This window comes from Hippoglossus stenolepis, chromosome 19 (genome assembly GCF_022539355.2).
Source record: "Hippoglossus stenolepis isolate QCI-W04-F060 chromosome 19, HSTE1.2, whole genome shotgun sequence".
Lineage (NCBI taxonomy): Eukaryota > Metazoa > Chordata > Actinopteri > Pleuronectiformes > Pleuronectidae > Hippoglossus > Hippoglossus stenolepis.
The window spans coordinates 19,564,740-19,586,819 of NC_061501.1; the positions used below are offsets into that span (position 1 = coordinate 19,564,740).

The window sequence follows — 22,080 nt, forward strand, 5'->3', positions numbered from 1 at the left end:
TCAGCCACCAGAGTAGAAACAACACGGAGAATCAAGTGTTACTGACCCTGTTGTGTTTGCTAACAGCTGCTGTTCAGTTCAATTCAGTATTTTACAAAGAAACAACTGTTTACATGTGGAAGAGACCAGATGTCATTCAAGCAATCTGTGATAATTCCTGTGTCCTCCTCTCCTCCCTCGTTTCCTCTCCTCTCCTCCCTCGTTTCCTCTCCTCTCCTCCCTTTGTTCCAGGTGTCTCAGGCTCATCCTGTGGTCTCACCTGGTCTTGTGCGAGCCAATCAGATCCCCTCCCCTGTCAGGCAGAGGGTATCCCAGCAGACACTGCTCCTGGGGAAAGGTCTCAAAGGGTCTGGCCCAGACCAGGTGCTGCTTAGAGCTCAGATGGTAAACACACACACACACACACACACACACACACACACACACACACACACACACACACACACACACACACTGCGAGTTGAGAATCGTTTCCATCTTCTCCGTCTTACTGTAACAAGGAAGCATCATTAGCTACCTCAGTAAGAAATGATCTCTGAGGCTAATTTGTATGATTTAAAGTCACATCGACCACTTCTACTTAGTTTTTCACCTGTTGACAAAAGAAATAATGGTTCTGTAAAAAAAATAAACGCCAAGAAAAGAAAAGTTTTAATAACAATTGTTTTGGTTCTGCTCGACTGTCTCTGTGCTTTAATCCCTCCTCTGTTTATTTCCTCCTCCGCTTGTTCTCTCCATCTTTCCCTTCTTGTCTTTTCTTGCTGCTGCAGCTGATTCTTACTTCTGCCATGCGACCCGCCCCATCTTCCTCCTCTTCTTCCTCCTGCTCTTCCTCCCCGTCCTCTAGCCCCGCCTCCGCTCAGGTGAGCAGCGAGCGAATGGGACTTTTCCTGCGTCTAAAATGCAAATGTATTCAAAAACTCTGCTGATTTATGTTTTACAACAAAACAAACATTTTTGTTAACGGATATTTTTCTATCCAACTGATGGTTGGGTGGATGGATGTCGGCTGTCAAGCTATGATTGGATATTCCCCGTCTGAGGGAGGGGTTTAGAGAACACCTTGAATGAAAACAGGAAGTAAAGAGATGTCTCTCTCTCTCTCTCTCTCTCTCTCTCTCTCTCTCTCTCTCTCTCTCTCTCTCTCTCTCTCTCTCTCTCTCTCCCCCTCAGCTCCAGAGTCTCACCCTGAGGCCTCCTCACCCCCGGGCCCTCGCCATCCCCCCGACGCTCCGTCTCAAGCCCACCTCCTCAGCTCCGCCGCCCCTCTCTCGCCCTCACGCGCCGCTCTTCCCCCCTCTCAGGCCACGACCACAGCCCAGCACCACGGCAACGGAGAGCCCGACCACGCCCTGCCGCCACCTCTCTGTCCCGCCTCCAAGTAGGTCCCTGAGGCTAAAGGAAGTGTGGTGGAAAATGAATTTATAGTTTATTTTATTACACGAGTAAACAGTTTATTATTGATCCTCTTGTCATATTTAAAAGTGTTATTTAAAATCAACTGCAGTGTCTTTGTGCAAGAGTTTGGACTTGAAATTAAAATATGGTGAAGTATTATCATGTTTTTGACTCAACAGATGATGGTAAAGTTTCACTGTGGTGTTTCAAACCTCGGCTGTGAGCTGGATGCAAATTAAATACCATCAAGTATTTGATGAGGGAGGAAATTCAACGAGGCTCCTTTCATTCAGCCTGTAGACGAGAGTATTCAGATGTATGTCTGAATATCTGAATCAAAGTGACTGGACAGCCAGAGATACTTTACTCAGTAATTACATATAAACAGTAAAAGTAGGATCTGGGCGTGTTCCTTATATTTATGGTCTGTTTTATTCACTCACTTTCAGTCGGTCCTTCATCCCGTCTCTCCTCCTCTTCCTCCTCCGCAGCTCTCTACTCTCCCGTCCGAGCCGTCCCTCTGAGGCCCAGACTTCACTCTCCAAACGGTCACAGAGCGACGTCGCCCCGGCAGACCTCCATCCTCAAGCCAATCGCTGCTGCTCCCTCCAGTCAGGCCCCTCCCATCATCAGCAGGCCGCTGTGCAGACTGAAGAACTGTCCATTAACTCAAACTGTGCTCGGTCCCGGCCAATCACAGCACAGCTCGCTGTCCATGACCAATCCTTCTTCCCCCTTCGAGCACTCACCGTCTGCAGCGCGGCAGCTGCAGATCATTGCCCTCTCCTCCGGCCGCCAGCCTCAACCCGGAGTGTACGGCCACGCATCGGTGCAGTCGCCACCTCCGGTTGCAGAGCCGCCGGAGCTTTCAAGCCAATCAAGGCGGACCCTGAGCAGCGAAGATGTGCTTCCTCTTCCTCTCAACCCCTCGTTGCCAAAAACAACCTCTCCTCTGCCCTCGCCTCCGTCTCTCCTGAGTCCGGCCTCTCCGCCGAGTCAAGCTGGAGCTCAGTCACAAACTCTGGTCCAGAGAGGAGAGACGAAGGAGAGCGAGGAGCAGAGAGACCGAGGGCGAGGGCTGCGACACGGAATCAGAGACGAGGGGAGTGTCGACCTGAGGGTGGAGAAAGATGACCAAAGAGAGAGAGCGAAGGAGGAGAAAGCACGGCTCCCGACCCAGAAGGAGATCAGTCAGAAAGAGCAGGAAGCTGCGATGGGCAGAGAGGAAGTAGAAATGGAAGTGACAGAGGAAGGTCAGGGTGACGGAGAGAGAGGAGAGGACAGCGAAGAGGAGAAGATGGAGGAGGAAGCAGAGAGCGCCATGGACCGGTCTGAGAAGCTGAACACCAATCAGCTTCTCCATCAGCACCAGAACACGGATCCCATCCCGACGCCTGATGCTGTTAAAGACTCCAGCGTGGAACTCAAACCCCCCCTGGGTCTTATTCTGGCCTCGGCCCCGGTCCAGGCTTCAGTCCCGCCCCCCGTCCCAGGACCGCCTCCTGTCCCAGAGGCGTCCGTCCAAAGGCTGCAGGAGTCTCACCGAGAGCCGCAGGCCGTCAGTCAGGAGGACTTCTGTGAGAACATGTCCACGCAGTCCGACAACCAGTCAGGTACCTTCACCCCGACTCAGACACACCGCTTCATCAGAGCTCATTAGTTTCTTTAACATAATTAGTGAATAGTTCCACTCATCGCCTCCCAGCGCAGAATGGATCCGTTTATTTAGTTTGACTTTGAACGGGGCATCCAGTTTGCTCATATAGTTCCACTGCTCAATACACATGGTCATATAGAAAATGACCTCTTATCAAATAACCATGTTGCATGCTGGGAATGGGAAATCTACTGTTGTTTAATATTTAATTATTCTGATATGAAAGTTACTTAAAAGCTGAAATTACAACCATTTTTCATAAGTTATATTTTTAATAGTTTTCACACAATCATAAAATAACCTATGAACGTGTTGAGGTTGTTTTAAATCATGTGTTCTCGTCGTCTCCTTCCAGCTCTGTCCAGCCTCTCCTCCCAGTCCCCCCCCTCCTCACCCTTCATCACCCCCGCCGCAGAAAACCCTCCCCTCCTCCTCCCCACTCACAGCGCCCACACGGCCGACCTGGGACCGTCGCGGCATGAGCCCCAAAAGGTCGAGGAACCGGTCGAAGAGTCGCAGCACCCGGCGGAGAGCGAGAGCGAGCCTCACGGCCAATCAGAGGACGAGTCAGAGAGCTTCGGCAGCCCCTGGGAGCCGAGGGCGTGGCCTGAGGGACGACTGGTTCTGACTCACCTGGTGGAGGGTTCGTCATCCAGGAGGGGCTCCAACCGTTTCCTGTACGGACACACACACACACACACACACACACACACACACACACACACACACACACACACACACACAAACACACACACACACACACACACACACACACACTGAAAACCCTCTGTTACAAAGCAAAGTGGGAGAAAAGTCTTGCTCATGTTTCCTGAGCATTGACAACCACGGAACATTTTTTTAATATTTAGGACCAATCCTCACAAAGGCTTACAAACGTCTTATAGTGATAATAATAACGATGATGATGACTCTCACCTTGTCGTCGTGCAGGTGAACCGTTCGTCCCTGCTGGTTCCTGAGCAGGTGACAACGCCACAGGAAGTGAACGGGACCAATGGCAGGGCGGCGTTGCCTGTGACGGACACGCCGAAACAAGCCGAGCACTCCACCGACTCAGACGAGGAAGACGGAGGCGACACGGACGACCCCGGGACGAGTAAGAACGACACGGACAGACCCGACACACTTGAAACTTGTAAATCAACTCTACACTGACTGGAAAATGATTTGCTGTCGTGTAAAGTGTATTTTGGAAAATGTAGAGTTGTTGGTCTAACGTTTGATTGGTTGTCATGTCCAGTCTCAACACCTCATTAATTGACAATAGAAGTCCAGTCGTCCCTATTAGGAATAACTGGATGCATGTTGTAAATATCCAAAGAATGTGTGTGTCGACCATGATTGTGTCACTCACACAGGGTCGGCTCCCAGGGACCGAACGGTGCTTCACTGCCAGTTCTGTGGGAAAAGAGGCCACGCCCACAACTTCATGCGGTCCAAACGCTTCTGCTCCACTTCCTGTGCGCGCGGGTGAGACCTGGTTTCATTGGCTTTGCAGCAAAAAGAAAGGGAAGGTGGAGTCATGTGACCCTTTCGGTGTTGAAGGTGGTTTGGTGTCGCAGCAGCCGAGCTGGCAGGATGTGGTGCTCAGACACGTTCAGAGATGAATCAACGCAGCAGACGAGGAAGCTTCACCACAACACCGTTTGTTTGTTTCTCCGACAGGTTCAACGTACGTCTGACCAAGCGCCTGCGGGCTCTGAGCGCCGGCAGCCGGTCCGAGCGGCCCCGGCCGGCTCTGAACCGGGCCGAGTCGGTGCCTGGGAAACCTCTGTTACTGCGGCTGGTAGGGACCCTGGACTCCAGTAACATGCAACACAGAGATGAACTCACTTTGTTCCATTCAACAGGAAACACAAATGCGGTCAAATAAAATGATATATATAATTATTAATTTAATATTATTTAATGTTTAATTCCAAAACTCCAACAACTGGATTTTTTATAGACATTAACACAGGAACATTTAACTACAGCGATCTCTGGTGGTCATAAGAAGAACTACAACAACCAGCCATTGTGTTTTGAAGATTTCTTTCAACATGAACTCTGGAAAATCTCCAAAATGTTTGTTTATAATGGATTATTTTTATTCTATGGTATTGATACTGTATCAAATCTGATTATCAAGCTTAACACAAACTTTCTTACCTGTTAAAGTTCTCCCATGACTCCCTCCAGCCTCGTGACCTGTGGAGCGCAGGTCGCCGGGAGAAGGAGGGAAAGGAGAGGCCGCCGGCGGCAGAAGAGGAGGAGGAGGACATGGAGGAGGACATGGAGGGAGGAGGAGAGGAGGAAGGTGAAGATGGAGGAGAGCAGGATCCTGCCGTTGCCGTGACAGCGAGGATGGAGCGGCGGGCGGCTCGCAGGGCGAGGAGGGCGTCCGCACCTGCCACGACCACCTCCACACCCACGACCACATTCAAGCCGGCCCCCTCTCAGTGGAGCGTGGAGGACGTGACTGCCTTCATACACACACTGCCAGGTAGATAATCAACAATTAGTCTCAAACACAAACTCCTCACACATGGCGCCCCCGCTGGCAGCCTCCGGTAAAACCGTCAGTTTGATTTACACTAACACTCAAGACTCCTAATTGTCAGCAGACGACAGTGGGCTCATCGCCGCTTCTCCGTCTCCCCCTCGTCCAATTAAGTGTTTCGCAAAACGCTGCAGCGAACAGCCGGCTGACGTAACGCACATACTTCTAACCACTGGCTGTCAATCAGAGGTCGCTGTGAAACATCTGGAAGAAAAAGCAAAACGCTGAAACTCGTTCTCGAGCGTCTTCGAGTTCAAATCACTGCGTCAACAGATTTTTTAGGCGGCGTCTCAGTTTAAACTCATGAGTCTGCTGCATTTTTTATTTTGAATAATTCTACGACTGAAATCCGGTTTTAACAGCGAGGAGAATAAATGAAAGGAGGCCACATCAATCAATCAATGTCCTTTTTGTAAAATCAATCAATCATTTTGAAAGTCACTTCCTTCATTTCTAACAAGATATTTAAAAAGGTCGGCACCAGATCTTCTTCCAGTCCAGGTCTGTTATCAGGTCCAGTAAGAAACAAGAAATAAGTCTTTTTAGAGGAAAAACCCCAGAAACACAAATCAGAGACGACAGAGTTTCTAAGTATGGTCTCGAACCAGATAGTCACTAAAGAATATTCATTCAGTGATGTAGTCAGTGGTACAAATACCATGTTTATCTTTATTCTTTTGTTCTGTCGTGTTCAGGCTGCAGTGACGTGGCGGAGGCGTTCCGGCTGCAGGAGATCGACGGCCAGGCTCTGCTGCTGCTGACCGAGGACCATCTGATGACCAGCATGAACATCAAGCTGGGACCGGCTCTCAAGATCTGTGCTCACATCAAGCGCTGAAAAACCAATGAGGGGGGGGGGGGGGAACAAAACAGAGAGACCAAGAGGAAAAATGAGGAACGAATGAGGTGGAAGGAAAACTGGCAATAAAGACAAAAATGTGAAATTTGAAAATGAAGAAGAGAGCAAGAGAGTTTGGAAACAGGAGCTCGACACCGAGGATGACAGGACAAAGTCACAAAAACAGATTCACGGTACTTTATGAGATTATAAATCGAGGTGTGGCCTTAGCTGACGGAGACGGAGGAGACGTGCGGACGCATGAAGTCGCCGGAGCCCAGAAGTGGAATCGGTTTCGGCGCTGTGACGGTAGCTGGAGACCAACGGGGCGGGGCGGGGGTTTTGTAACTTTGTGTATATTTTACATGCCGCAGGAGAGTGTACATTTGAAGCTATTTCACGAAGGATTTTGAACATTTAATATATAAAATTTGTCTATTTAGTTTTTTTAGAACGTGACGTCAACGGCAAATCTATCCAGTAACTAACATAACCGCCGGTGTGTGTAAAAGAAAAAAATAATAACAACACGTAGACTTTGTAAGTGATTAATGAAAGTTTAATGTTTTATATCATTATATTCTGGACAAAAACACGTCTGTGGATTAAACAAAAGAGAAGTCACTATCAGGGTGGAGGCTGGTGTCTTTAATTGTCACATTTTTATGGTTTCCTGCTCGAACTTATTTAATAAAATGAAGAATGAACCAGAGAAGTTGTTTTCTCCTGATGTTTGAAGATGGATGGACACCAGCAGGGGGCCACAGTGAGGCAGGTGAGGAGGAACCTGTTTTCTATAAAAACACTGATTTGAATTCATGGTGTAAAAGCTCCTGAAGCGTTTGGAGCTGCAGACCTCAGATCTGTGCCTCAGCTGCTGGATTCAGCTTTTTGTTTTTCTGCCTCATCCCTGCGTGTCTGGTTTAGGTTAGTGTCTCCCGTGCGCTCTGATTGGCTGAGCCTCTGGACTGGAGGGTTTGATTTCACCACACCCTGCGATCAATCTTATTCTAGGCACTTTTCTGAGCGTCAGCCTGAGGCGCACCGACGGGACACAGCAGGATTATTATTTAATTTCGACTCCTTAAAAGGGATTTTAAAATCATTGAATTCAAATTGTATTCATCTCTCTGGTTTTCATTGTAGTTTTTAACATCTTTACTTTTTTAAGACTTTCACTGAGGAGGAAACTTTATTTCTTGAGTTTGAATGTTTTTTCTGGTGCGTAATTCTTCTTCTTCTTAACTTTCTCAAACTGTGCATTGGATTTTTGAATTTTTGCAATCGGAGAATTAATCCACGATCCTCCACGAGTCTCCAGAAGAAGCGAATTTCTTTTCTTTTAGTTTTTCTGGAGTGCGTAAAAGCGCGCGGGGGCTCCACATGGCGCACATGTGCAGGCAGCTGATCGGCGGCGCGGCGAGCTGCGCGGGCTGGGTCGGGGTCATCGTCGGCACGATCACTAACGACTGGGTTCGGACCTGCGACTACGCGGTGGCCACCTGCGTGCGCATGGACGAGCTGGGCTCCAGGGGCCTCTGGGCGGAGTGCGTCATCTCCCCCGCGCTTTCCCACTGCGTCGCCCTCAGCCAGATCCTCAGTCTGCCAGGTGAGAGGGGGAGAGGGAGAGGAGGAGGGGATGAGGATGGATGGTTGGATGATGATGGATGGTTGGATGAGGATGGATGGTTGGACGAGGATAGATGATGATGGATGGTTGGATGAGGATGGATGGTTGGATGATGATCTCTCTCTCTCTCTCTGTTCTCTCTCTCTGTCTGTCTCTCTCTCTCTCTCTCCCTCTCTCTGTTCTCTCTCTCTCTCTCTCTCTCTCTCTCTCTGTCTCTCTCTCTCTCTCTCTCTCTCTCTCTCTCTCTCTCTCTCTCTCTCTCTCTCTCTCTCTCTCTCTCTCTCTCTCTCTCTCTCTCTCTCTCTCTCTCTCTCTCTCTCAGCCTACGTGCAGACGTCTCGTGCACTGATGATCTGCGCGTGCCTGCTCGGTCTCCCCGCCATGCTGCTCGTGGTCATGGCGATGTCGTGCGTGCGGCTGCAGAATGACACTGCGGCCGTGAAGCTGCGCCGCGCACGCGTGGGAGGAGTCCTGTTCATCCTTATGGGTGAGGAGACACACACACACACACAAACACACACACAGTAGTTTTGGGTGTAGAGGACAGTAGTTTTGGGTGTAGAGGACAGTAGTTTTGGGGGTAGAGGACAGTAGCTTTGGGTATAGAGGACAGTAGTTTTGGATGTAGAGGACAGTAGTTTTGGGTATAGAGGACAGTAGTTTTGGGTATAGAGGACAGTAGTTTTGGGTGTAGAGGACAGTAGTTTTGGGTGTAGAGGACAGTAGCTTTGGGTGTAGAGGACAGTAGTTTTGTGGGTAGAGGACAGTAGTTTTGGGTGTAGAGGACAGTAGTTTTGGGTGTAGAGGACAGTAGCTTTGGGTGTAGAGGACAGTAGCTTTGGGTGTAGAGGACAGTAGCTTTGGGTGTAGAGGACAGTAGTTTTGGGTGTAGAGGACAGTAGTTTTGGGTATAGAGGACAGTAGTTTTGGGTAGAGGACAGTAGTTTTGGGTGTAGAGGACAGTAGTTTTGGGTATAGAGGACAGTAGTTTTGGGTGTAGAGGACAGTAGTTTTGTGTATAGAGGACAGTAGTTTTGGGTGTAGAGGACAGTAGTTTTGGGTATAGAGGACAGTAGTTTTGGGTGTAGAGGACAGTAGTTTTGGGTGTAGAGGACAGTAGTTTTGGGTATAGAGGACAGTAGCTTTGGGTGTAGAGGACAGTAGTTTTGGGTGTAGAGGACAGTAGTTTTGGGTGTAGAGGACAGTAGTTTTGGGTATAGAGGACAGTAGTTTTGGGTGTAGAGGACAGTAGTTTTGGGTGTAGAGGACAGTAGTTTTGGGTGTAGAGGACAGTAGTTTTGGGTGTAGAGGACAGTAGTTTTGGGTGTAGAGGACAGTAGTTTTGGGTATAGAGGACAGTAGCTTTGGGTGTAGAGGACAGTAGTTTGAGGACACACAGTCCTCAGATCTTCTGCAGCTGTCAGGGGGGAGGAGGGATGAAGGTCTCATCCTGACCGGATGTGTGGGACTTGCCTGCTTCCTGTGGTAGAGATATTAAGTTCCTTTCTACGGCCTCAGGGAGAAACTCATATGAACTCATGTCCAGATGTGAGTCTGCAGGACGTTAACACTGTCACTTGTCTTTAAACCCCACCTCTTCCCTACCTCCTCTGTCTCTACGTGTCCTCCAGCTGTGTGTGGCATCATATCCACCGTTTGGTTTCCTATCGGCGCTCACCAAGACGAGGGGCTGATGTCTTTTGGCTTCTCGCTCTACGCCGGCTGGGTCGGCTCCGGTCTCTGCCTCGTGGGCGGCTGCATGATCTTGTGTTGCCACGGCAGCGACCCGCGGACCCCGAGCAGAGAGAACAGCTTCTACTACTCCAGACAGCGGGGGACGGCCTCGCCGATGGACCCCCCCGCCAACCACGCCAAGAGCGCCATGGTGTAGAGGTCTGGAAGTCGTCTCATGGACTGTTCATGATTATAATCAAGTTGTGCATTTAGATGTTTCCCTTTCATTTAGCTGATGCAGAGCGATTAAGTACACGTGTTAACGAGTTAACAGCCACAGTTAGATACTTTACATCAAGGCAGGAATCATCTAATTGGTTGAATTGAAGCTCACTGGGTGGAGCCAGTGAAATGAGATTATTGTTATTGTTTCACAAAGTTAAACTCTGATAAGAACAAGAAGGACATTTTGTGACTATTCACACTAATTAAAGACGTTTATCCACATATGTTTCTGCACTTATTACTTCTACTGCTCTTGGTTCAGCAACATACGGACAAAAGACTGTAAATAAAGATGGACGACATGACAGCTCCCAAAAGTGAAGCCAAAGCGCCTCGATCGCCACCTAGAGGCCGGTTAGAGTTATAAACCCCACCTCCTCCATGTTAGCAGACGGGACATGGACCAAACTAAAAAATCTAAGTAAACGTTAAATGTTCGTAAAGATGGTTTCTGTCATTTCAAGTTGACCTTGTTACCGTGGCCCCCCCTTTTATTGAAATGTTTTGCTTTATCGGACGAAGATCACTTGAGTGGGTTTTACTTGGGATCGAATACTTTTCTTGTAACGATGTAGTCAGCTTGTTACACAGACAGGAAGTGAACCGACCTGCGACTCAGGACATAAATACATGTCAGAACACGCTTTAATGCAAACTACCATATTTTATTCTTTATTTTACTTTTATTTCATCGTGTGTCTCGTATGTTGCTTTCTCAGTTCTTTTTTTACATCATTTAAAAGTATTAAACTGTTATTTTAGAGCTTGTGACCGGTTCTTATTTAACCCATAAAAACACTTGTTTTGCTATTAGAATATCAAATACCTTTGTAGCTGCATTAAAAGCTTTTGTCTGGTGCTGCAACTAATAAAAGTTCAATTTTTACTAATAAAGAGTCTCAGGATAAATCATTTCACTCAAAAAGACACATTTATTCCTCCAACACGAACAAATACAACAAATCTGTTGTTGACGACACAGAGAAACACAAACACTGTCACTTTAACGCCATTCACTCGAAGACACAACAGAAAACAACACAAGTGACTTTCAGGGCTTCAAAAAGTCACGATCAAGATTTTGAGAAGTTCGAACGCACACGATCAAAACCAACAGGCGAGTTATTATGTGGCGTTCAGGGTCAGAGAGAAAGAGCGAGAACGATGAACAGCCACAAGAAATAGAGAATAATGTAGGATTCTTTACCTGCAAAGAAAACTTTGAATCCTACAAGGTCAGCCATGTTGAGAGTTATACCTGCTTTGAGCAACATGTACGCACCACAGCTGCCTCACATGTTCTGCGTGTGTTGTGCTCGGCCTCAGAAAGGAATTCTTCATGTTTGCAAGATGCCATACGCAGATGAACAGTAGGGGCAGTGCGTCACATCCAGTGTCGCCATGTTTTATTATTTGCAAAATGTAAATTCTGAAGTTCTATATGTGTGCGGCTGCTGTGAACCTCATCCAGTGAAACATCTGCAATGGGAGGAGCCTGTCGATTCCGCTCCCCTGACGTCCAGGCTCCGTCCACACTGAGTCCACTGAGGCTTCACCGCTAAATGTCATTGGCTGACAGCTCCGGGTTTGTATTTGCAGAAGAAGTTGTTGTTTCATTGGTAGAGTTAAGCCCCGCCCAGACCAGGAAGTGCAGCTGCCTGATGGAACAGGACCTCTCATCAAAACACCAGCTTACTTTACTAAAAATGACTTGTTAGTAATTGATTGTCTCACATTAAATAAGTCTTTCTATTCATTCTTTACACGTTCACCTCAGTTTGATGTGAAGTGAAGTTGAAAACAGAAAACCTCCCGTATTCAGTCGTCCTCTTCGCCTGCATCGAAGCCGTGATTGGTCCGTCCCCTGGACCCGTCACCTCGGCCTGTGTGCCGGCGACCTGGTGCAGACTGGTATCCATACTCCTCACCACCGTCCTCACACTGCTCCCCCTCTCGGCCCTCATACTGGTTCTGCTCCTCATTCTGGTTCTGCTGCTGCTGCTGCTGCTGCCCCCTCTCCTCCGGGGCCGACCAGCCCTGGTAGGGTCTCTCGTCTTGTTCCTGGGGGCAAAGGTCGTCGTCAGGGGAGAAGGTGTCGTCCAGGTGGTCGTCGTAGCGCTGGTAGGAGCTGGCGTGCGCCTGCTGCTCGCGGGCGTTCAGCTCCAGCGTGCTGTGCCACACTCCGTAGCAGCCATAGATCAGCAGACCTGAGGGTGGACAGACGTGTTAACTCAGAGTGTGAAAGCTGAGACAGGTGGAGACGTCAGAAAACTGTCCACCTGGGCAGAGTTATCCACCTTCATGGAATCCAGCCCCTCACTTCATCTGTTCACCAGATCAAACAGAGACTGAACTTAGTGTATGAGCGTCAGTTCTTCACACCTCCGCCAGGGCCCAACAGACACACACCAGATCACACACACTCATGAATATCAGTCCTGGATCCGCCCCCTGAAATTTAATTCATTCTCCCCTGACTCCACATCCTTCATGGTAATCTGTCCAGCTGCAAACTAACAGGCAAACCAACACACGGGTGGAAACATAACCTCCTCGACGGATCTCCCCTAAAATGAAATAATGAAATAACATCAACAATTGTCAAGGTTGTTGCAAACTGGAGCCACTGTGTGTTGTATCTGATAAAGGTCTATGAATAACAAATTGTCCATAAAACATTGAGTATTAACCATGAACCACCGTTAGAGCACAACTTACAAACCGGTCTTCAGAAAGCTGCCTGATCCAATATATTCTACAGAAACAGTTTATCGTGCGTTCATTCAAAACCAATGATGTTTGAACTCACCGATGAGGCACCAGACGGTGAACCTGGCCCAGGTGAGTGGAGACAGTTTCAGCATGAGGTAGCTGTTGACCAAGATGGCCGCAGCAGGGACAAAGGGCACGCAGGGCGCCATGTAGGGCAGTCTCCGCGTGCTCTCTGGCTGTTGTATAATCATAATCAAAAGCTTCGCCATGGAACCCGCCATCGCTGTGGCCATCAGCCCCGAAAACACCGCCCCGGCCCCCGTTCCCTGCTCAACGCCAAATATCACGGTGGACCACAGGAGGAAGGACATGAAGAAGAGGAGGAGGGTGCATCTGGTCACTATGCGGCCGGTGGCAGGCGTGGGCCGGGCCGACGCGTCAGGCATTCCAACCCGCAACCTCAGCGTGTAGTAATGACCTCCCAGAAGCCTTTTCAGCAATGAGGCGTGGCCTGTGTGGAAATCAGAATCGTCTCCCTCTCCTTCAGTCCCACCAGCGTGGTAGGACGAAGATCCGTCCCTGCCTGAGTCTTCGATCAGCATCTGGTCGTCTTTTGTGGGCGTGACTCCGTCGTCCTGGTGCTTCAGGTCATCTATGTCCTCACCGGAGCTAAACTGGTGCGTGTCGGTGTGTTCGTCCGGCTGGTAGCGCAGTAAGAGCACACACACGCTGACCAGGGTGTAGGCCAACAGCGTGCCGATGGACATCATCTCAATCAGATCCCTGAGGCTCACCAGCAGAGCGAGGAGGGCCGCGAAGATCCCAGACACCAAGCACGCCGCCGCGGGAGTGTGGGTGAGAGCAGAGACGTGTGACAGGCACCTACAGACACAGTGAGCACAGGGTTACACAATAAAACAAGAAACTCAACCGGTTTGCGAGTCTCAGCGTCCCACCTGAACAGCAGTCCGTCCTGGGCCATGGCGTAGATGACCCTGGGCATGGGGAACAAAGATCCCAGCAGGGAGACGGTGAGGCCGGCGATGGAGCCCACAGCCACCGTGTACTTCCCCCACAGGAAACCGTGCACCGCGAACATCTCTATGAGAGGAGCCGAGCCGTCGATCAGGTCGTAGGGAACCATGAGAGTCAGGATCACGCTCACCTTCACAGAGGGAAGTCGAGTTTATGGAGGTCATCCTCTCAGCAGACACTATAATGAAACGTTCAGATGGTCCGTGACCCCCATCCTTTGTGTTACACACACACACACTAACCGACACGTAGGCGGTGAGGCAGGTGACCAGCGAGGCGGTTATGGCGTACGGGATGGAGGTGTTTGGGTTTTTCGCCTCCTCTCCTGTTGTCGCGATGATGTCGAAGCCAATGAAGGCGTAGAAACACGTCGCGGCACCTTTCATCACCTGAACAGAAACAACTGATCACTGTATTTCATCTTGTAGTTACTCGTAGCCTCCAACACGTTCAGTGCTTCAGCGTCTCACCCCTGACCAGCCGTACGGCAGGAACCTGCCGCCCTCCCAGTTGCCGGCAGAGAGGAAGAAGAGTCCGGCGATGATCATGAAGACCCACACCACCAGGTTGACCACATTGAGGACATTGTTGAAGCCCACCGAGTTACGCACGCCGAGAGCGATGATTGCCGTCACCAGGAGGGCGATGAACAGGGCGAGCAGGTCTGGGTAAGTGTCCTCACCTTTACCTGAGGCGGACACACAACAGCCACAAGTGGGTTGTGTTTTACATCTTTTTCAAACAAAACACGCACAGAAAGAAGACTTAAGACGCACACACACACACACACACACACACACACACAGATCGTACTGACCGAGTCCTCTGAGCGTGCCCAGGTGTGTTATCATGTAGTTACTGATGCTGTGATTGGCCAGCGAGTCGAACATGCTGCTGAGAGCCGAGGCCCCCGCCGCCGTGCCGATCAGATACTCCAGGATCAAGTTCCAGCCGATGAAGAACGCCACAAACTCTCCGACCGTCACGTAGCTGTAGGTGTAGGCTGAGCCGGTGGTTTTGGGGACCCGGACACCAAACTCTGCGTAGCACACACCTTAAAGACAATCGCACATTTAAATTGGCTGGTTTGTTTCTTCCTGCACAGTCGGGGTCATTAGGGGAGGTTCACTCAGTTTGGTTCTATAGGGACGTCTCACCTGACAGTATCGAGGCCACCGCTGCAATAATAAACGACAGGATGACCCCCGGCCCGGCCATGGCCTTGGCGACCAGCCCAGCGACCACATACATCCCTGTGCCGACACAGCTGCCCACGCCGAGCGACACCAGGTCCACGGTGGTCAGCACCTTGGCCAGACCGGCCGCCGACCCATCTCCGAGCTCGGTGAGGTCGTCTGAGCCGCGAGCCATGGAGCCCACAGGCTTAGTTCGCAGCAGGCGGGTGCACATGTTGTACCAGGCGTCGCCCAGGGACACCCGGCTCAGCCACGCCGCCATCACAGCCCCTGTCAATCACCTGTTCTAAGTTAACGTGTTTCTCACTCCCTCTATCATTCTTCCACTCTCATCAGGAGCCTCTTCGTCAGTCAACACAAAGTGGAGGTCCAGACTCTGTAAAAACAGACAACAACAGTCCAGCAGCCAAATAAAAAGAGGCTTTAAGAAAAATGGTGCTCAACATGAGAGGAGATTGTTGTTTTTAACAAAGTGCATCGAGGTCTTGTGTTCTTATCGTACAGAAGTCAATCTTACACCCAACGACCCTACAAGGGCAATGGACGCCTGACTCTTTAATAAAGGTCCGATATCAACCCAGAACCCCCGACGATGTGATACTGTCAGCTGCTCTCCTCACTCACTGGAGCGAGACTCCCTCTCTGAAACTTTAATGAACACAGAGGATCTACTTTCACAACGGAAAAAAAGTACGACCACAGCAAAACTCAAAGTGAACAGTGTCGAGGAGCGAAGGGATAAAATCTGCAACGACTGATTCACACTGGAAAACACACACACACACACACACACACACACAGACACACACACACACACACTCACTCACACACACACACACACACACCTGGCTGAATGTGACGTCAGAGAGTGGAGAGCAGAGACAGTTGGAGGCCGATAAGCGATGATTTGGAAACACCCGGTTCGTAGATACACACCTGAGCAGACTCACTCCGACTCGCTGTCTCCCTCCTGACCCTCGGCTCCCCGGCAGGAACTGGTGAAGACGGCAGCGTTAACCATTCAACCTGACACCATGTGACCAGGCTGATAAAATATTCAACACTGAGCAGAGTGTGTGATCTTTCATTTACTGGAGGAGACGATACAGAAGGTGTGTGTACGTCCACTGTGAGCTGCAGCTGCTGTGGGTGACGTTTCTCTGTTTGTATGCAGGGGTGGGAACCGACCAGGTGTGTGTGTGTGTGTGTGTGTGTGTGTGTGTGTGTGTGTGTGTGTGTGTGTGTTGATCAGTCTCTTCAATGATGGGTAAACCAATAAATTTGGGTTTTGGGAGTTTTAAGGTTAAACCAAATAAAGGCAAAGACTTCACAGTAAAAACTTGAATTCAGTGTTTGATCTGTGTCCTCGTCCCATCAGGAGCTCAAACTTCATTCAAACATTGTTCAAATTTAATATCTTGCAGAGATCCTACAGTTTATTTTGTGTAATTTTAAAGAAATGTGTCCAAACTAATGCAGAACACAGACGAACCTCATGCTGAACATTTGAATACGAATAGGTGAGGAACATGGCTCCAGCAGAACAAGAACAAGTGGAGGAAAAGGTCGTTTCGAGGCACAGAGCAGCCGCCATGTTTGAGGTGATGTCAGGAAGCTCGGTGGATTGGCTGATGGTCAACCATCGACCAATCAGAATGTCAGAAGCTTCACGAACCAGCTGGTGTCTGTGGTCGTAGTGGATCTGTGTCTGCAGGCTGCTCCGTAATCTGACTCTTTGGGTCAGATTACATCCACGGAACATACGACCTCTGACCGCGGACTGGGTTCGGTCTGGAGCTTGTATTTAGAAAAGTTGATCTCAGAACGTTACGACCACAGAGAGATGGCGTGTGGCGTTCTGCACAAACTAACCAGGGTTTCGGGGTCATTGGTTTCCTGGAGGAGATTTGTCATTTTCTTGAGTTTAATTGTTAGTAAATGTTAAAAACTGGACGTTATGACAGGAGGAGATAAACAAAAGATGCCAGTGAGTTGCATTATGGGAAATGTAGGATCCTCTGTTTTTCTAGTTTGACCTATAAGATGGAGCGACATGAGGTTAAAACTTTTATTCACAAGGAACTTTCACTAAGCTATTATATAAGATTGAGGTTTCGATCTATAGTTATTTTTTCGTATTCGACAGTTCTATTTTAGTTGTATTATTTTTCCCTCTCAACTTATTTTATTTTGATACAGATTAATCCTATTTGTTTATTTAAACTTTTTTATTCTGCTCTTTTTAATCTTTTAAGTCTTAACCTCTGTGCTTTCAGATTTCCAGTTTTCGTTTTGTGTCTCTGAACAGCATCTTGAATCTACCTCAGTGTATAAAACATGCTTTACAAATAAAATGAGATGTATTTCTTAACATTAAAGCAGATTTATGAGATCTTTGTGCTGAACTTCTAGTTTCCTCCCTTTTAGGTAAGTATCCATGGAGCCTTTAACTGCTGAGTGTGTGTGTGAAATAAAATAAAATCCAGTGCGTTGGGACGTCGTCAGAGCAGCTAAAGGTGGAGACATTCCTGAGGCTGTGTGCTTTATACACAACAGATGGGTGAGCGGGAGTGGATCCAAACACACACACACAGACACACACACACACACAGACACACACACACACACACAGAACAGGGGCAAAGCAAAACATCCCTTTCATTTTAAAGGAATGAAGATTTCCGTTGGCAGCCTGAAGTGATTGACAGCAGCAGAACAAAGACTGAGGGCAGATGTGTCGTCGTGTCCGTCTGCTGCACCAAGACGTGTGATGAAGAGGAGATTGAGTGACAGGCCTTTCTTCTTATGTGCTAATTATTTGATTTTTATTAGTGTCCCGACTAAAACAGGCTAAAAAGTACAAAACCCAGAGTAGCAGGATCATCAAATGTGGGTTTAATGTTTTATTGCATTTACCCTTATTGTTAGTATTCTCCTGTGGGGCCTTTTCCATATGATATAGAAACTAATTTGTAGTTAGGATCAAGCTTTCCTTTATTTATTTTGCATTTAACTTATTATTTACTTGATTTTCTGGTATATTTTGGTTGTTGACTCTGCTGATACATGATGCAGTGAAATGTGTTCTGTACTTAGTGTGAGGTCGTGAGTAATCGCTTGTTATTATGCATATGTGGTTTCTTATGGATCTTTACAGTTAAATACATCATTGATTCATTATTGTTGAAAGCGCTCTAATTATTTCATTTATATATTTTGTGTGGGGAAAAAATAGAGAAAATCAACGAATCCTTTCACTTTCTTTAACATCGTGTTATACGATGCTTTTCTACATTTTCACTGATTTCTCAGAGAATAATTCATGGATCTTTATGAAGAACAAGCTAAATCCCATTCAGAGGCCTGATATTTGAGTGACTTGCTGCAGCTTGGTTCAGTGTCGGGCTGTTGGGCCTTGGTGGAGTTCGTGTTCTTCAGTTCCAGCTGTTTCACCTTCTGTCTCTGTCTGTCTGATGTGCTGACACGTGTTTAGCGCAGCCTAGTGGACATTTACAGTACTGCACCATTACAAGCACCAGCTCCTAGTTGATCAGGTCCTGAGGGAAAGTAATTCAGCTTGATACAAGTCCTGCAGTGACTCCACCTACATGAGGGTCATAGTAACAAGTTCTTCTGGAGACTGAAGTGGGACTCACTTCATGAACTAAGTGTTTATACTGTGGTGAAAGGAAAACCTTGTCAGATGTCCCTTCATGTCCATCTCTCCCAAGCATCCAACGCTACATCTGAATGAATACGGGTGTGTTTATTACTGACATGCACGGTTTTAATTATTTATCTGTCCACATCTAATCATTTTTATTTCCCCGTTATTATTATGTAAATATTGTAAACTCAATGTCTTGTTTAAAAGCGTCCACGTGTTTAAATCTATCGATTCCCGGAATCTGTCCGTCTCTTATCTGAAGAACCGTTCATCTCATCAGCATCACACTCGTCGTGTGTGTTGTTTAGGGTCGTTCATTACAACGTCATATCTTCAGGAGCATAATCTTATTTTTAGACACCCAAATAAAAACCAGGAGAGAAAACTTTGTTTTCCACATTTATTCTGGTGTCTTGCAGCACCTGCTGACACAGACACCTGTGTCGCTCCGCTGCCGCCGTTTACTCGTCTGTCTCGGACTCCTCGTCGTCCTGGCTGATCTGGAAGTAACGCAGCTCGTACGTCTCCTTGTCCGACGCCACCACTCGGAGCCAGTCACGCAGGTTGTTCTTCTTCAGGTACTTTTTTGTCAGGTACTTCAGATACCTGGACAGAGTGTATTTAACAGATTTTCATTGATGCTGTGCTCAATAAAAAATTAAAAAAAGGTTCCTCTGAAGTCGAGGAGCTGCAGGACGTCCCGTCTCACCTTTTGGAGAACTGCTTCTCAGACGAGACGTTGATCTTGTTCTTCATGCGTCCCACCTGGACGGTGTTCCCTAGATTCCCCGTCTTTCCATTGACCTTTATCCTCTCTTTGAGGAAGGTTTCCTATTGAACAGAGCACAGTGACGCACTAGGGAAGAGAACCCTAGTAAAGTTGGAGCTAGGGAAGGGGGCCCTAGTCCACACACAGGGTTAACGATAGCTCCATTAACCTGTTTCCTATGGGACAGACGAGGCTGTCGAGTAACCTTTTGGATTATAACAGTGTAGCTTTATCTTTATTTCTTAAAATGACCCGAGTCAACAACAGCAGTGAAGACTTACAAAGTTTGCGGAGTCCAGGATCCCGTCCTCCACAGGGTGGGTCAGGTCCAAGGTGAACCTCCAGGCTGCTCCCTTCTTGGCCTTTCTACCAACAGTTGGTCTCTTCGGTTTCATCTGTGACGGAAATAATGTGAATAATGTGACATCACAACAAAACCATCTCATTCGCTTATTTCTTAATCACATTTAGTTTAAGCTGGTAAAAAACAAGACATCTATATTAGGTACATATTCTGTATTTCTTATTATTACGTTGACTTCTTTTGTATTTTATGTTCTCTTGTCTACTTCGTTCTGATCTGTCTGCTGCTGTAACAAGGGGATTGAACCTGTAACAAGGGGATTGAACCTGTAACAAGGGGATTGAACCAGTGTGGGATCAATGAAGTTTTTATCTTATCCTAACTATTTAATAATTTCCTCTAATATCACCTGCTGTCAGGCTGCAATTACCTAAATTACTCATTTGTCTCTTTGGATTAAAATTAAGATTCGTTAGTAATCGTATATTCAGTATTTTCTCTTTATGAAACAAACATTGAACACAGATTAGTCTAGAGTAAATATTAGGCCATAAAAGCCATAAAGAATAACGTAAAACATTTAATACACATGTTTCTATTTGTAAGATCTAAACAGAGGCTTGTGACAAATTAAACCTTTTAAATGACTATTAAGTTATATTAATCATTCTTATATCACCTAAGCATAAATACAGTGAGGTCCAACAGTCCAAGACAACTTCACCATTAACTTGAGTGAGACTGAAAGAGTTTTATTTCCGGAGCTAATAAACTGTTGGCTCATAAAACAAACGCCGAATGAACTAGTGAACGCTACAGTCCAGGATGATTAACTGTAAATAGCATATTTTTTAACTATCTGCGAGAGAAACAGCGATTTGACATAAAACGCATAGTTTCTCTATGGAGTTCTGTCAACTGGAGCACGTGCGAGCAAACGTGGGGACGAATGCGATTGAAAGTTAGAAAACTTGATTTAATCGAAGTGTTCGTTAGCAACAGTCGATAAAACACACGAACACGCGCTGGATCACAGAAAGACGCGTTAAATGAAGTAAAGTCAGCGGCAGCGCGCTGGACTCACCGGCGCCATGTTGACAGAGCGGAAGGGAAAGGAGGAAGCGGATGTGACGTGGTGCGCACAGCCCGGAAGGTCCTTACCACATAAGGCGTCAGAGCGGAACTCAGTAGAATAAAGTTTGAAAAGTTGAGATTAAAGTTAAAGCTTCAGAATTTAAACATGAAAACATCACTGAGCTTTAGGAAGTTCCACCTGGAAACTGACGTGGAAGCTGGGAGAAGTTCCGCTGCAGCTCCAACACAACCTGACACTGAAAGAAGCTGGTTAATCATTCACACACACTGGTTTCCTGCAGAAGAACCTGAACCACAGTTACGACTTAACCTCAAAACATGTCGTCACCTCAGAATGAGAGGATTACGTAACAGGGACAGCTTCCCAAAGAGGAAGCGAACACAGGCTTTCTGCTTTTGCTCTCAGGTTCGCTCAGCTTTCCTCTAAAGGACTTGACTTCCATCTGTTGAGTGGAAGAAGTATTCAGATCCTTAACTAAAGTAAAAGTCCTCCATTCAAAACCTTACAGGAGTGAAAGTACTCGATTCACACCTTGTATGTCTTTATAAACCACAATTCACTTCTGACCACCACTGATATTCATACAGACACACAATGTCATTTTATTTTTGAAAGGACAGAGACGCAGGAAACTGGACTCATGTCAGGAACTGCTCTTGTTCTTTATATTCATTATTTCTTATTTTTCATACTTTATTCATTCACTTTTTTTGTATTATATTCTGATACTTTATACCTATTTATTTATATATTTTAAATTTCATGCTCAACTATACTTGAGTTATATTTTTCACATTTTTAATTTTATACATAATATAGGCCATGTTTTGTTTTACATATTTATACTTTAATATTTATACATGTTAATAGTGTGGAATGCCATCTATTAGTATTATAACTTAGATTATTTCTTCTACTATAGTTAAACACTTTTCTGTCAAACTGCTCTCATCCTGCAGTTGTTGATTTTTAGGCTCATTTTAATTGTTTTAATTCTTTTTGGAGAAATCTTAGAGAAAACTTGATGCAACAGATTTATATTTTAACAGTTTTTCCATCAAGCACATATTGTTTTCTAATAAACCAGAAAAAAAAGGAGCTGTGTTAATAAGTGGACTAGTGAACATATATGTATTGAGCATCATGCTAATTTGTTTTTCTCTTAAACATGTATTATTAAATCATACATTTTACAAGGGAGATTCACCAGTCTCCAAAGCCCCTGTTTAATTATTGTATAACCAGAATTATTATAT

The 22,080-nt window shown here is 46.9% G+C and overlaps 4 protein-coding genes across 4 annotated transcripts in view; 2 read left to right on the plus strand and 2 right to left on the minus strand.

Moving 5' to 3' along the window:
* Positions 1-7,086, plus strand: part of si:ch211-230g15.5 (polyhomeotic-like protein 3) — a 10,501-nt gene extending 3,415 nt beyond the window's left edge. The window contains 11 exon segments of the mRNA XM_047337864.1: positions 232-384; positions 771-863; positions 1,174-1,381; positions 1,890-3,011; positions 3,411-3,692; positions 3,695-3,732; positions 4,007-4,172; positions 4,435-4,546; positions 4,742-4,862; positions 5,258-5,561; positions 6,314-7,086. Of these exon segments, the coding sequence (XP_047193820.1) occupies positions 232-384; positions 771-863; positions 1,174-1,381; positions 1,890-3,011; positions 3,411-3,692; positions 3,695-3,732; positions 4,007-4,172; positions 4,435-4,546; positions 4,742-4,862; positions 5,258-5,561; positions 6,314-6,456 (2,742 nt within the window). The 3' untranslated portion in view covers positions 6,457-7,086.
* A 146-nt stretch (positions 7,087-7,232) lies between these two features.
* cldn11b (claudin 11b) lies at positions 7,233-10,454 on the plus strand. Its single transcript, XM_035142057.2, has 3 exons — positions 7,233-8,065; positions 8,409-8,573; positions 9,718-10,454. Exons 1-3 carry the CDS (start codon positions 7,840-7,842, stop codon positions 9,975-9,977), a joined length of 651 nt encoding a protein of 216 aa, XP_034997948.1. The 5' UTR covers positions 7,233-7,839; the 3' UTR covers positions 9,978-10,454.
* A 503-nt stretch (positions 10,455-10,957) lies between these two features.
* On the minus strand, positions 10,958-15,250 carry LOC118098327 (probable cationic amino acid transporter). Its single transcript, XM_035142019.2, has 7 exons — positions 14,950-15,250; positions 14,610-14,846; positions 14,263-14,480; positions 14,035-14,181; positions 13,714-13,922; positions 12,855-13,639; positions 10,958-12,252 (listed from the first exon to the last, which is right to left on the minus strand). Exons 1-7 carry the CDS (start codon positions 15,248-15,250, stop codon positions 11,864-11,866), a joined length of 2,286 nt encoding a protein of 761 aa, XP_034997910.1. The 3' UTR covers positions 10,958-11,863.
* A 3,791-nt stretch (positions 15,251-19,041) lies between these two features.
* rpl22l1 (ribosomal protein L22-like 1) lies at positions 19,042-20,916 on the minus strand. The gene is made up of 4 exons (XM_035142064.2): positions 20,813-20,916; positions 19,706-19,819; positions 19,365-19,486; positions 19,042-19,261 (listed from the first exon to the last, which is right to left on the minus strand). The coding sequence occupies exons 1-4, from the start codon at positions 20,819-20,821 to the stop codon at positions 19,117-19,119; spliced, it is 390 nt and encodes a 129-aa protein (XP_034997955.1). The 5' UTR covers positions 20,822-20,916; the 3' UTR covers positions 19,042-19,116.
* Between the last annotated feature and the right edge of the window lie 1,164 nt (positions 20,917-22,080).